Source organism: Triticum dicoccoides, chromosome 4B (assembly GCF_002162155.2).
Source record: "Triticum dicoccoides isolate Atlit2015 ecotype Zavitan chromosome 4B, WEW_v2.0, whole genome shotgun sequence".
In the NCBI taxonomy this organism is placed as follows: Eukaryota; Viridiplantae; Streptophyta; class Magnoliopsida; order Poales; family Poaceae; genus Triticum; species Triticum dicoccoides.
Window position 1 is genome coordinate 184,166,622 of NC_041387.1, and position 10,373 is coordinate 184,176,994.

General features: G+C 46.0%; 2 protein-coding genes and 2 long non-coding RNA genes across 6 annotated transcripts; 3 read left to right on the plus strand and 1 right to left on the minus strand.

Annotated features, from left to right (window-relative positions):
* Window positions 1-500: 500 nt before the first annotated feature.
* LOC119295702 lies at window positions 501-2,446 on the minus strand. Its single transcript, XR_005144160.1, has 2 exons — window positions 2,184-2,446; window positions 501-698 (listed from the first exon to the last, which is right to left on the minus strand). It is a non-coding gene; the product is annotated as an uncharacterized LOC119295702 (long non-coding RNA).
* On the plus strand, window positions 1,213-2,223 carry LOC119295704. The gene is made up of 4 exons (XR_005144161.1): window positions 1,213-1,302; window positions 1,458-1,546; window positions 1,623-1,697; window positions 2,143-2,223. It is a non-coding gene; the product is annotated as an uncharacterized LOC119295704 (long non-coding RNA).
* Window positions 2,447-3,455: 1,009 nt separating the features above from the next.
* Window positions 3,456-6,959, plus strand: LOC119295705 (ribulose bisphosphate carboxylase/oxygenase activase B, chloroplastic). 2 transcript variants are annotated; one of them, XM_037574149.1, is made up of 3 exons: window positions 3,456-3,595; window positions 3,684-3,744; window positions 5,514-6,959. In XM_037574149.1, exons 2-3 carry the CDS (start codon window positions 3,709-3,711, stop codon window positions 6,774-6,776), a joined length of 1,299 nt encoding a protein of 432 aa, XP_037430046.1. In that variant the 5' UTR covers window positions 3,456-3,595; window positions 3,684-3,708; the 3' UTR covers window positions 6,777-6,959. The 2 variants fall into 2 exon arrangements, with proteins under 2 accessions (XP_037430046.1, XP_037430047.1); XM_037574150.1 differs by having other exon boundaries at window positions 3,518-3,595; window positions 3,677-3,744.
* A 970-nt stretch (window positions 6,960-7,929) lies between these two features.
* Window positions 7,930-10,246, plus strand: LOC119295706 (ribulose bisphosphate carboxylase/oxygenase activase A, chloroplastic-like). 2 transcript variants are annotated; one of them, XM_037574152.1, is made up of 6 exons: window positions 7,930-8,089; window positions 8,205-8,606; window positions 8,709-8,794; window positions 8,896-9,368; window positions 9,462-9,793; window positions 9,984-10,246. In XM_037574152.1, exons 1-5 carry the CDS (start codon window positions 8,054-8,056, stop codon window positions 9,746-9,748), a joined length of 1,284 nt encoding a protein of 427 aa, XP_037430049.1. In that variant the 5' UTR covers window positions 7,930-8,053; the 3' UTR covers window positions 9,749-9,793; window positions 9,984-10,246. The 2 variants fall into 2 exon arrangements, with proteins under 2 accessions (XP_037430049.1, XP_037430048.1); XM_037574151.1 differs by having other exon boundaries at window positions 9,462-9,743.
* Window positions 10,247-10,373: the final 127 nt, after the last annotated feature.

Below are 10,373 nucleotides of genomic sequence, written 5' to 3' on the forward strand. Positions count from 1 at the left end.
ACATGTCCATGCCATTGTTGTTTACCCCTGGAGTATTTTTAACTTGAAAATCTCTGGTGAACTACCATTTGGAGTACATTTGCTTGCTCTGTTAATTTTCTTGGATTACTCCATCTTGCTCTATCAAGTACTCCATCTTGCTCTGTTAAGTACTCCATCTTGCTCTGTACAGTACATAGTCAAAGCTACTCCGACAGTACATAGTCAAAGTTACTCCAACAAGATTGCTTGGAGTATTTAACAAGATTTAACTTGTCAACATTTAACAGTATTTTTCAGTAAGTATTCTGTACATGCAAGTGTTCTGAACATGCTTCTGAATATTTCCAGATTCTGAACATGCAAGAAAAACTGCAGGAGTAAACAAGTTCTTTCAGTAGATATTGCAAGTGTTTGTTCTGAACATGTACTCTTACTGAAGATATTGCAAGTGTTCTGAACATGTACTCTTACTTTGCTTGCAGTAATTAACTGGACATCTTGGAGTACTCTAATCATGAATTATTTGCAGAAATTCATTGAAGTACTGTACTCGAGTGTGCATTAATAATTACATAAACTTGCTTGCTGTTAACTGTTGTAGCATTAGGAGTACTTTTACTGCAATACTGCTTGAACTACTCCAAGCATTAGGAGTACTGTAAATGGAGTGCTTGCATTAGGAGTAGCAAGTGCAGCAGTAGCCCTAAATCCAGTAGCTGCAATAATGAAACCTTTTCAAACAAAAATGATCATACAAATGGAGTAAAAATAACTTTTCAGTTAACTTAAATTAACTGGAGCTTTTCCAGTAAATTAAAATGAACTGAAGCCTTTTCTGTTAATTAGGGAGGACAACAGTAGTATAGCACTGCAGCAGGAGTACTTTGTTTTAGAGTATTAACTGAAATTTTTTCAGTTAATTAGGAGTAGTAAGCAAGCTGATTTCCAGTAGCAATTCCAATACCAATTCCTTAGATTTAAATTAACTGGAGTAGTATAGCACTTGCTCTCTCTTCTTCTCTTGGAGTAGACGAAGAGGAGCAGCAGACATGATGAGATGTGGAGATAGTTCATCATGCCCATCACTTTGTTCAAGTGCCATCCATGTATGTTCTTCAAAGAACATGGCTAATATTATGGGCTGCCACATTGGTCAGCTAACTTTGATCGATCAGCATTTTGCAGTTAGGTCAGTAATAATCCGCTTGTTGTGATTATGCAGCTGCAGCTTGTCTTCCTTGAACATGGGTGAAGCACATTTTTTGTATATACTCCCAAAAATATCATTGGTGTATTACTCAAAAGGAGATGGTTCATAAGGTCAGGCAGATACACGAAGCATATTTTGACCTTATGGGTGTATCTTGCAGTTTATCTAGCTAAAATTGGCTTCATATATAGGAGTACTTTGCTGCAGCACTTGTATCAAGCTGTGTCCTACTCCAATTTCCTGACATTTTCTTAATGTGGGCTAGGTGGTTATGACAATGAAGACAAGGTTGCCATGGCTTATGATCTGGCTGCTCCGAAATATTGGGGGCCATCGACGCACACCAATTTCCCGGTATGCATGATAACATGACTTGGTTCATGGAAAGTAAAACCGTCGATATGGATTTTCATAATGTAATGTAATCCAGATTAGTGGAAAATTATCGAGAGGTGGAGGAGATGTAAAGCATGACAAGGCAGGAATTCGTTGCACACTTGAGAAGGTAAAAAAAAGCAGGAGCCATTTTTCAGTTTAGGTAAAAAAAATAGTCTGTTTTCAGTAGCTGTCTCTGATGATCCTTAATGAGAAAAAGAACATGTGTACTCCAGATGACAGTATTTTCAGTCTAAGTACTCCAGGCAGAGGTTCTTTCAGAATTTTATTTAAAGTAAATCGGCGTGTCAACAGGATGGCAGAGGTTCTTTCAAAATTTACAGAATCGATTTGTGCTTCAAGATGACAGCAGGTTCTTTCAGAATTTTCTTTATTTTAAACAGCTCTCAAAACAGTAGTGCTCCATCAGTAAAATCAGAATTTTCTTTATCTTAAAAGCAGATTATGATTCAAAAAAATTCGTTGTCCTAAACAGCAGAGAGAGGAGATGACCATCATATTGTTTGTGCTTGCATTGTTTCAGTCTATGATCATCAAATTGTTTGTGCTTGCAGTGATCTCCTGGAGTTAGTTTCAGCAGAGAGAGGAGATGAACCTGGGCAGCAGCCGAGCCTCAACTTGGGCGCGGGCGAGGAAGAGCCCAGCACCAGGTCGCCTCCACCTGGGCGCGCGCGGGCCAGGAGGAGCCCCTGGGCGTGGAGGAGGAGCGCCTGGGCATGCGAGGACGCAGATGGAGGTGGACTGGAGCGCCTGGCCGGAGGCGGAGGTGGAGGGCGGGGCGGAGATGGGGACTGAGGTAGTAGAAGACTAGAACCAGGGGTATTAACGTCATTTCGCAGGTTTTCACCTAGTCGGAACAAGGTCCCCAACGATCGTATATTTCGGAACGGAGGGAGTACATGCCCTTAAGTTCTACGCTTAAAAAAATGTGATTCAGTTTTATCTACAAAATTAATTCCATAGGTGTCCTAATAAATAAGCAAGGAAATGAAAAATAACCGGAGAGGCTCTTTAGATAAGATGGAAATTTTAGATTTTATGGTGATGTGCAACCTAGTAGATACAAAACAAAAAAGCTAGTTCATGAAGTTTCCTGACAGTAACCCGGGCCCTACCGGAGGGAATGGGATTAGTACTTTGTGGTGGTGCAAAGTCAGTCTAGACGTTTCATGCAAAATGCAAAAAGAAATTACTACCTCCGTCCGGGTTTATTGGTTCTCACTATATTTCGTGTCAAACTTTGACCATAGATTAAACTAACAAAATATTCACACATGTCACCAAACATTATATTTTTGAAAACTATGTTCAAATACGAATCCAATGAAATAATTTTTCTTGGCATGCATTAACATTTTGTTAGTTAAATCTTTATTCAAAATTTGGCACAAACTATAAAGGTGACCTATAAACCAGGACGGAGGTAGTAGAACGAACAAGGTGTGATTTTTATGGTGAAGGATGAATAATGCATGCATGCTCCGGGCCCGTAACCCACAAGGAAACGAAGGCAGGCAGCTTAGATATCTTTTAGGCCGTTGGATGCGCCGATCGGGAGGCTGGCAAGCAGCCACGTCCAGGCCTTTGTGTCGAGACGGATGGACTGAGCCCGGGTAGCCAGGAAGCCAATCCTCAGCGTGTGGCTCCTGGGCGATGCCCAACCCCATCCACAGAATTAACATCTCATCATCCACTCCACTTGGCTCGCCTCATTACTTATGCAGCCGATCGCGCTAAGCAAAACCAATTAGAGCCTCACAATCACAGCTTATGGGGCTTGTTTGCGTGATTACGCAGGGACGCTCTAGAATAGTTGCGCACGCTGTAGGTCACTCCAGTTGTGTTGGACGTTTGCTCCATGGCCGCCTGTCCGTGCACCTATATAACCCGCCATGGCCAAGCTCCATCGATCGGCATCGCATCTGTACTTGCTAGCCAGCGCACTCTCTCTTTTATCCACGTCAGCTCCATCGATCACTGACGATCTCAGTCCAGCTGCATCTGCAGGTGTACTAGTAGTACACCTAAGCTGAGCTTTGCATATACCACTGCACGTACGCACATCAAATTAATCTGATACTAATTAAGTTGTCAGGTGCGGGGAGTGAACAATCGACACGATGGCTTCTGCTTTCTCGTCCACCGTTGGAGCTCCGGTACGTATGACTATGACCTACACTCATGGTAGCTAATCCTTAGTCCAGTGGACAGAACGTTTTGTACGTCTACTCGCTAAGTTACTAACAACACACTCAGTATTAACAATACTCATCGCCTCCTCTAAATATGGCTGACTTGATACATATTTTCAGGTTTGAAAATTTTCATTTTGTACAAATTTCAATATAGTTTTTGTGACCGTGTGATCTTGCTTTGAGATTTGGACGCGACAAGCAAGACCTCCTTTATTTGTTGTCTCGGACAAGATCATCTTTTCCTCACCCATGCCTTTCGGGGCTTATGCGGATGGGGCGGAGGCTATCAAATGAGGTCATTTGTGTTCGGTTTGGGCATGACTATAAATATTGAGTTAGCACAATAAAGGTAGTGTAGGCAATACTAGTGGCTGGTCCATGGTGGCGTGGACGGAAAGGAATAGGAGGTGGTAGCGAGATTTTCCTAAGGAGCAACTATTGTGTAGTTTATGGAATCACGACGCAAACTATAAATATTGTGGGGTGAGCGTGGTGGCGGGGAGGGTTGAGAAATGTGGGAAATTAGTGGTTACACTCTTTAGAGACTATTGCGGGGAGGAGGAGAACAAAGGTAGGACCTAAAAATGTCTGGAGTGAAGGCACACGGTTGTCTAGCCCATTTGTGAGAATTTGAGTGACATAGAGATTCTCAACCAGTTCTTCTTTGTCTCTCGCCTTCAAGAAGGGACTGAGTAACGAAGAAACTAGATCTAGATCTAATAATCTTTGAAAGAAGAGTGAATGGTCGATATGAAGGAGGGAGAGAGTGGGAAGAAAGATTGAACTTAGATACAATAATTTAAAAAACTGACTAATGAAAGATATTTCTCATTATTCTCCATCGGCAAGAACTTTTGGTTGAACTGGTTAAGTCGTTCTATAATCCAATATGTTATTCAACCCATGGGACATCAATTTCAAGGCCCGGTATGCAGAGGCGGACCTAGAAACTATTTTGACTCGGGGCAAAACATAACAGTCATGGTACATTTTGTCTAAATTCATTGAGTTTTAGCATTTTCACTAGAAGTTAAATAAATCATATTGAAAATTCATATTTTGAGTGCGGTACTGGCCCCCACTCCCCTCAACACGGGTCCACCCTCCTGGTATGAATTTTTCTTTTTGAGAAACCTCCTGGTATGAGTTGGAGCGTTGAAATATACATTTGACCTTCTGCATCTCTTCATCGGCTCAAGCTTTTGGATGGACTAATTAATTGTATATGGCATGCAATTGAATAGTGACTGAAGACTAGAAACGCCAAATCAATGGTTGATACACTATAGAAAACTTACGACCTCTTTGATTCGTAGGATTCCTAAATCGTTGGAATAGGAAAAACACGGGAATGGAATGGCACACCATCTTCAAAACTTTTGACTTAGTATGGTTGTTTGATTGTGTGCAAGAAAAACGTAAAATTCCTCACATTAGATTGGAGTGGATGAAAAAATTTCTACGAAAGCTAATACAAATGAATCATAAGAAAAAAAAATCATGTGAACTGCAATCCTACGAATCAAACAACCCACATAAAAAAAAAAATCCTAAGGATTATAATCCCCTAAAATTCCTTTGGGAATCCTCTGAATCAAAGAGGCCTTATCTAGTAGTACAAATTAATGAAGCATATTCAACCCAAGCGTGGCATCGTGGCAACTGCTATTGAACCAAGTGAACCAACGTACATGAATCTGGTTGGGGCTGACTGTGTCATACTTGTGCAGGCGTCAACCCCGACCACCTTCCTCGGGAAGAAGGTGAAGAAGCAGGCCGGTGCGTTGAACTACTACCATGGTGGCAACAAGATCAAGAGTAAGGTGGTCAGGGCCATGGCGGCCAAAAAGGAACTTGACGAGGGCAAGCAGACCAATGCCGATAGGTGGAAGGGTCTCGCTTACGACATCTCCGACGACCAGCAGGACATCACGAGGGGGAAAGGTATCGTGGACTCCCTGTTCCAGGCCCCCATGGGCGACGGCACCCACGAGGCCATCCTGAGCTCCTACGAGTACATCAGCCAGGGCCTGCGGAAGTACGACTTCGACAACACCATGGACGGCCTCTACATCGCCCCGGCATTCATGGACAAGCTCATCGTCCACCTCGCCAAGAACTTCATGACACTCCCCAACATCAAGGTTCCTCTCATCCTGGGCATCTGGGGAGGCAAGGGACAGGGCAAGTCGTTCCAGTGCGAGCTGGTGTTCGCCAAGATGGGCATCAACCCCATCATGATGAGCGCCGGTGAGCTGGAGAGCGGCAACGCCGGCGAGCCGGCGAAGCTGATCCGGCAGAGGTACCGCGAGGCTGCCGACATTATCAACAAGGGCAAGATGTGCTGCCTCTTCATCAACGACCTGGACGCCGGCGCGGGGCGGATGGGCGGGACGACGCAGTACACGGTGAACAACCAGATGGTGAACGCCACCCTGATGAACATCGCGGACGCGCCCACCAACGTGCAGCTCCCCGGGATGTACAACAAGGAGGAGAACCCCCGCGTGCCCATCATCGTCACGGGCAACGACTTCTCAACGCTGTACGCGCCCCTGATCCGCGATGGCCGCATGGAGAAGTTCTACTGGGCGCCCACCCGCGAGGACCGCATCGGCGTGTGCAAGGGCATCTTCCGCACCGACAACGTCCCCGACGAGGCCGTGGTGAGGCTGGTGGACACCTTCCCGGGGCAGTCCATCGACTTCTTCGGCGCGCTGCGGGCGCGGGTGTACGACGACGAGGTGCGCAAGTGGGTCGGCGAGATCGGCGTGGAGAACATCTCCAAGCGGCTCGTCAACTCCAGGGAGGGGCCGCCGACGTTCGACCAGCCCAAGATGACCATCGAGAAGCTCATGGAGTACGGCCACATGCTGGTCCAGGAGCAGGAGAACGTGAAGCGCGTGCAGCTCGCCGACAAGTACCTCAGCGAGGCGGCGCTCGGCCAAGCCAACGACGACGCCATGAAGACCGGCGCCTTCTACGGCAAGTAGAATGAAGGCCAGCCCGTCCTAATTAAGATGCATGCATGCACTATATATATGTTGGAATATTTTGGACTCAAACTTTTTGATTCATCGCCGCACAGGTAACCCAATTGTAAGTCTCTTGTTGAAAGAGAATCGAATTGTATATGTTATTGCCTATTTATACCTGAATCATCCTTTTCCACTTAATCATTTCTCCAATGGATGCAAGCTAGGTCCCAACAACCTATCTCTTGATATTAGCACTTGTCGGAAGATTAGCAGATATCTGGAAATCGTCTGAAAAATTCTTGATTAGGTACTGTGGATGTGGGGGTCATGACTAGTGACATGTTTAGTTTCCTCTTGACGGATTTGGAAACTGATTAACAAGGACAACATCACTAGAGGGCGTATTAATTGGACAAATAAGATTGTGCAAGGCAAACACGGCTAGCATTCATCAAAAGGATCAATGGTCTGTAGTAGACCAAGACAATGTGAATTCCAGGAAACTTGAGCTAAGCAGCACCAATAACATTTACATGGAAGCATTACAGACGTGACATATACACACCCTCAAATAAAAAAAACTGCATGACTTGCTTTTCTCTTAATACATTTTTTTTTACCGAAGTGGCAATATTATTGGAGTACACAAAAGCACAAACCCATGTGCTTGATGTCAACCAGGACTTGATTTGTGTGGTGCCAAATGACATCCCTAGCTTGATGGTTATCACCAAACCAATATATGTATGGCAGCAACAAATTTGTGGTACTTGAACTAGAATACAATCTTGGGTGCCTCATCCAACAAGCAACGAGAGAGCCTTTTTTGTGGTTATGCAGCGACATGGCTTGGCTAATAAACAAGATAGTATATACGGGCGATCCGGTGAAAGGAAAAATGGAAGGCACGGAAGAAAAGAGAGATGATTTGGGCATGAATGGTTAGATTCTGTGGCCGTGGAAGGCCATGGAATTGATGGCCAGCAGACGTACCTGCAGCTGCAGCGTTTGGTCTTGACGGTCCAAGTCATCCAACCGGCCGGCCAAGACGCTCAGAACCCAATCTCCAGCGTGTGGCCTGTGGGGGGTCGGGAAGCTGATCCACAAGCAGGGGTGTGTGTATGCCGCCTCCTCCTCCAAGCTCCCCACCGCAGCACTATGCCAATCCATGTGTATTTAAGGCATCTCATAGCTGGGCCTCTATACTTTGAGCAGCAGCAGTCATTCATCACCGATCACCAGCACAGCCGCGCATCCACCGTTGCTAGCAAGGTCGACCAAGCAGCACCGAGATGGCTGCTGCCTTCTCCTCCAGCGTCGGTGCCCCGGTGCGTATGACACACTGATCGATCGATCGATTGATTGATTGAGTCTCTTGCTTAATGATGATATCACATCAATGTCTTCAGCGGCATCTCATGTGTGTATGTGTAACGTATACAGGCTTCTACGCCGACCAACTTCCTTGGGAAGAAGCTCAAGAAGCAGGTGACCTCGGCCGTGAACTACCATGGCAAGAGCTCCAAGGCCAACAGGTTCACAGTCATGGCAGCGGAAAACCTCGACGAGAAGAGGAACACGGACAAGTGGAAGGGTCTTGCGTACGATATCTCCGACGACCAGCAGGACATCACCAGAGGGAAGGGCATCGTGGACTCGCTCTTCCAGGCGCCCACGGGCGACGGCACCCACGAGGCCGTCCTCAGCTCCTACGAGTACGTCAGCCAGGGACTCAAGAAGTACGACTTCGACAACACCATGGGAGGCTTCTACATCGCTCCTGCTTTCATGGACAAGCTTGTTGTCCATCTCTCCAAGAACTTCATGACCCTGCCCAACATCAAGGTACGTACGACGTGCATCATCACCTACTATTTAATTTAACTGGCTAGATTAGCAGCAAGAAAATCATTCTGATTCTGAAACTGACCTTGAATCGAAATTCAGATCCCACTCATCTTGGGTATCTGGGGAGGCAAGGGTCAAGGAAAATCATTCCAGTGCGAGCTTGTCTTCGCCAAGATGGGCATCAAGTAGGAATTTACATTCATCTATTATACATACTGTCACACAGTTATAGATGCCTGAAGCCAAAGTGCTAATAATAGATAATGACGTGTGCTTTTCACCACAGCCCAATCATGATGAGTGCCGGAGAGCTGGAGAGTGGCAACGCCGGAGAGCCAGCCAAGCTCATCAGGCAGCGGTACCGTGAGGCTGCAGACATGATCAAGAAGGGTAAGATGTGCTGCCTCTTCATCAACGATCTTGACGCTGGTGCGGGTCGGATGGGCGGGACCACACAGTACACCGTCAACAACCAGATGGTGAACGCCACCCTCATGAACATCGCCGATGCCCCCACCAACGTGCAGCTCCCAGGCATGTACAACAAGGAGGAGAACCCTCGTGTGCCCATCGTCGTCACTGGTAACGATTTCTCGACGTTGTACGCCCCTCTGATCCGTGATGGCCGTATGGAGAAGTTCTACTGGGCTCCCACCCGCGACGACCGTATCGGTGTCTGCAAGGGTATCTTCCAGACCGACAATGTCAGCGACGAGTCCGTCGTCAAGATCGTCGACACCTTCCCAGGACAATCCATCGGTATGTTCCTCACAACTGCACTGCAGAGATAATATTCATCAGGGCAATCAAGTTGTATAGTAGTATTAACAAAGGATCGTCGATCCTACACAGACTTTTTCGGTGCTCTGCGTGCTCGGGTGTACGACGACGAGGTGCGCAAGTGGGTGACCTCTACCGGTATCGAGAACATTGGCAAGAGGCTGGTGAACTCGCGGGACGGACCCGTGACCTTTGAGCAGCCAAAGATGACAGTGGAGAAGCTGCTAGAGTACGGGCACATGCTTGTCCAGGAGCAGGACAATGTCAAGCGTGTGCAGCTTGCTGACACCTACATGAGCCAGGCAGCTCTGGGTGATGCTAACCAGGATGCGATGAAGACTGGTTCCTTCTACGGTTAGAACATTCTCCATACACACCCACCATCTCTTGCTGCATAGGAGGAGGTGAACTACGCACAATCCTTTTATACTTTCAGCACCTACTTTACATACATACTTACTTCTCACTTGCTTACTTCTCTGAAACAAAAGAGTGAATCATAAACAAACAGTGGAGGCCTATTTCTTCTTACCTGTTCTTATAGCATAGCAAGCTCATCTTCTCATCAGATCGTCCAAAACAATTGAATTGCAGGTAAAGGGGCACAGCAAGGTACTTTGCCTGTACCGGCAGGATGCACCGACCAGACTGCCAAGAACTTCGACCCAACGGCGAGGAGTGACGACGGGAGCTGCCTTTACACCTTTTAAGCATGCCAATTTAATATCTGATGTTTTATCCTTTGTACCTAAGTACCGCATCGCATCCAAGCGATTGCTGGGCATGTTTTGTTAATATAAAAAGATATTGAGTATACCTATTTGGTAAAGACAAATAGAACTACTTATCATTTGTCACTCTCTGTATTCATTCCTTCAGTGGAGACTGCTTCTGCTTTATTGCAAACAGAACAAAAAAGTACTAATTTGCGCTTCAGCTTATTAATTATTGTTGCACAAACGCATGGAAACTACTCCGTTCAAA

What these genes read in the sequence shown, in the direction of transcription:
- LOC119295705 (XM_037574149.1), top strand. Translation starts at nt 3,709, where the DNA reads ATGGCTTCTGCTTTCTCGTCCACCGTTGGAGCTCCG. An exon ending in CGTCCACCGTTGGAGCTCCG is followed by an intron (nt 3,745 to 5,513) that starts GTACGTATGACT and finishes ATACTTGTGCAG; the next exon opens with GCGTCAACCCCGACCACCTT.
- LOC119295706 (XM_037574151.1), top strand. Translation starts at nt 8,054, where the DNA reads ATGGCTGCTGCCTTCTCCTCCAGCGTCGGTGCCCCG. An exon ending in TGACCCTGCCCAACATCAAG is followed by an intron (nt 8,607 to 8,708) that starts GTACGTACGACG and finishes ATCGAAATTCAG; the next exon opens with ATCCCACTCATCTTGGGTAT. An exon ending in TTCGCCAAGATGGGCATCAA is followed by an intron (nt 8,795 to 8,895) that starts GTAGGAATTTAC and finishes TTTTCACCACAG; the next exon opens with CCCAATCATGATGAGTGCCG.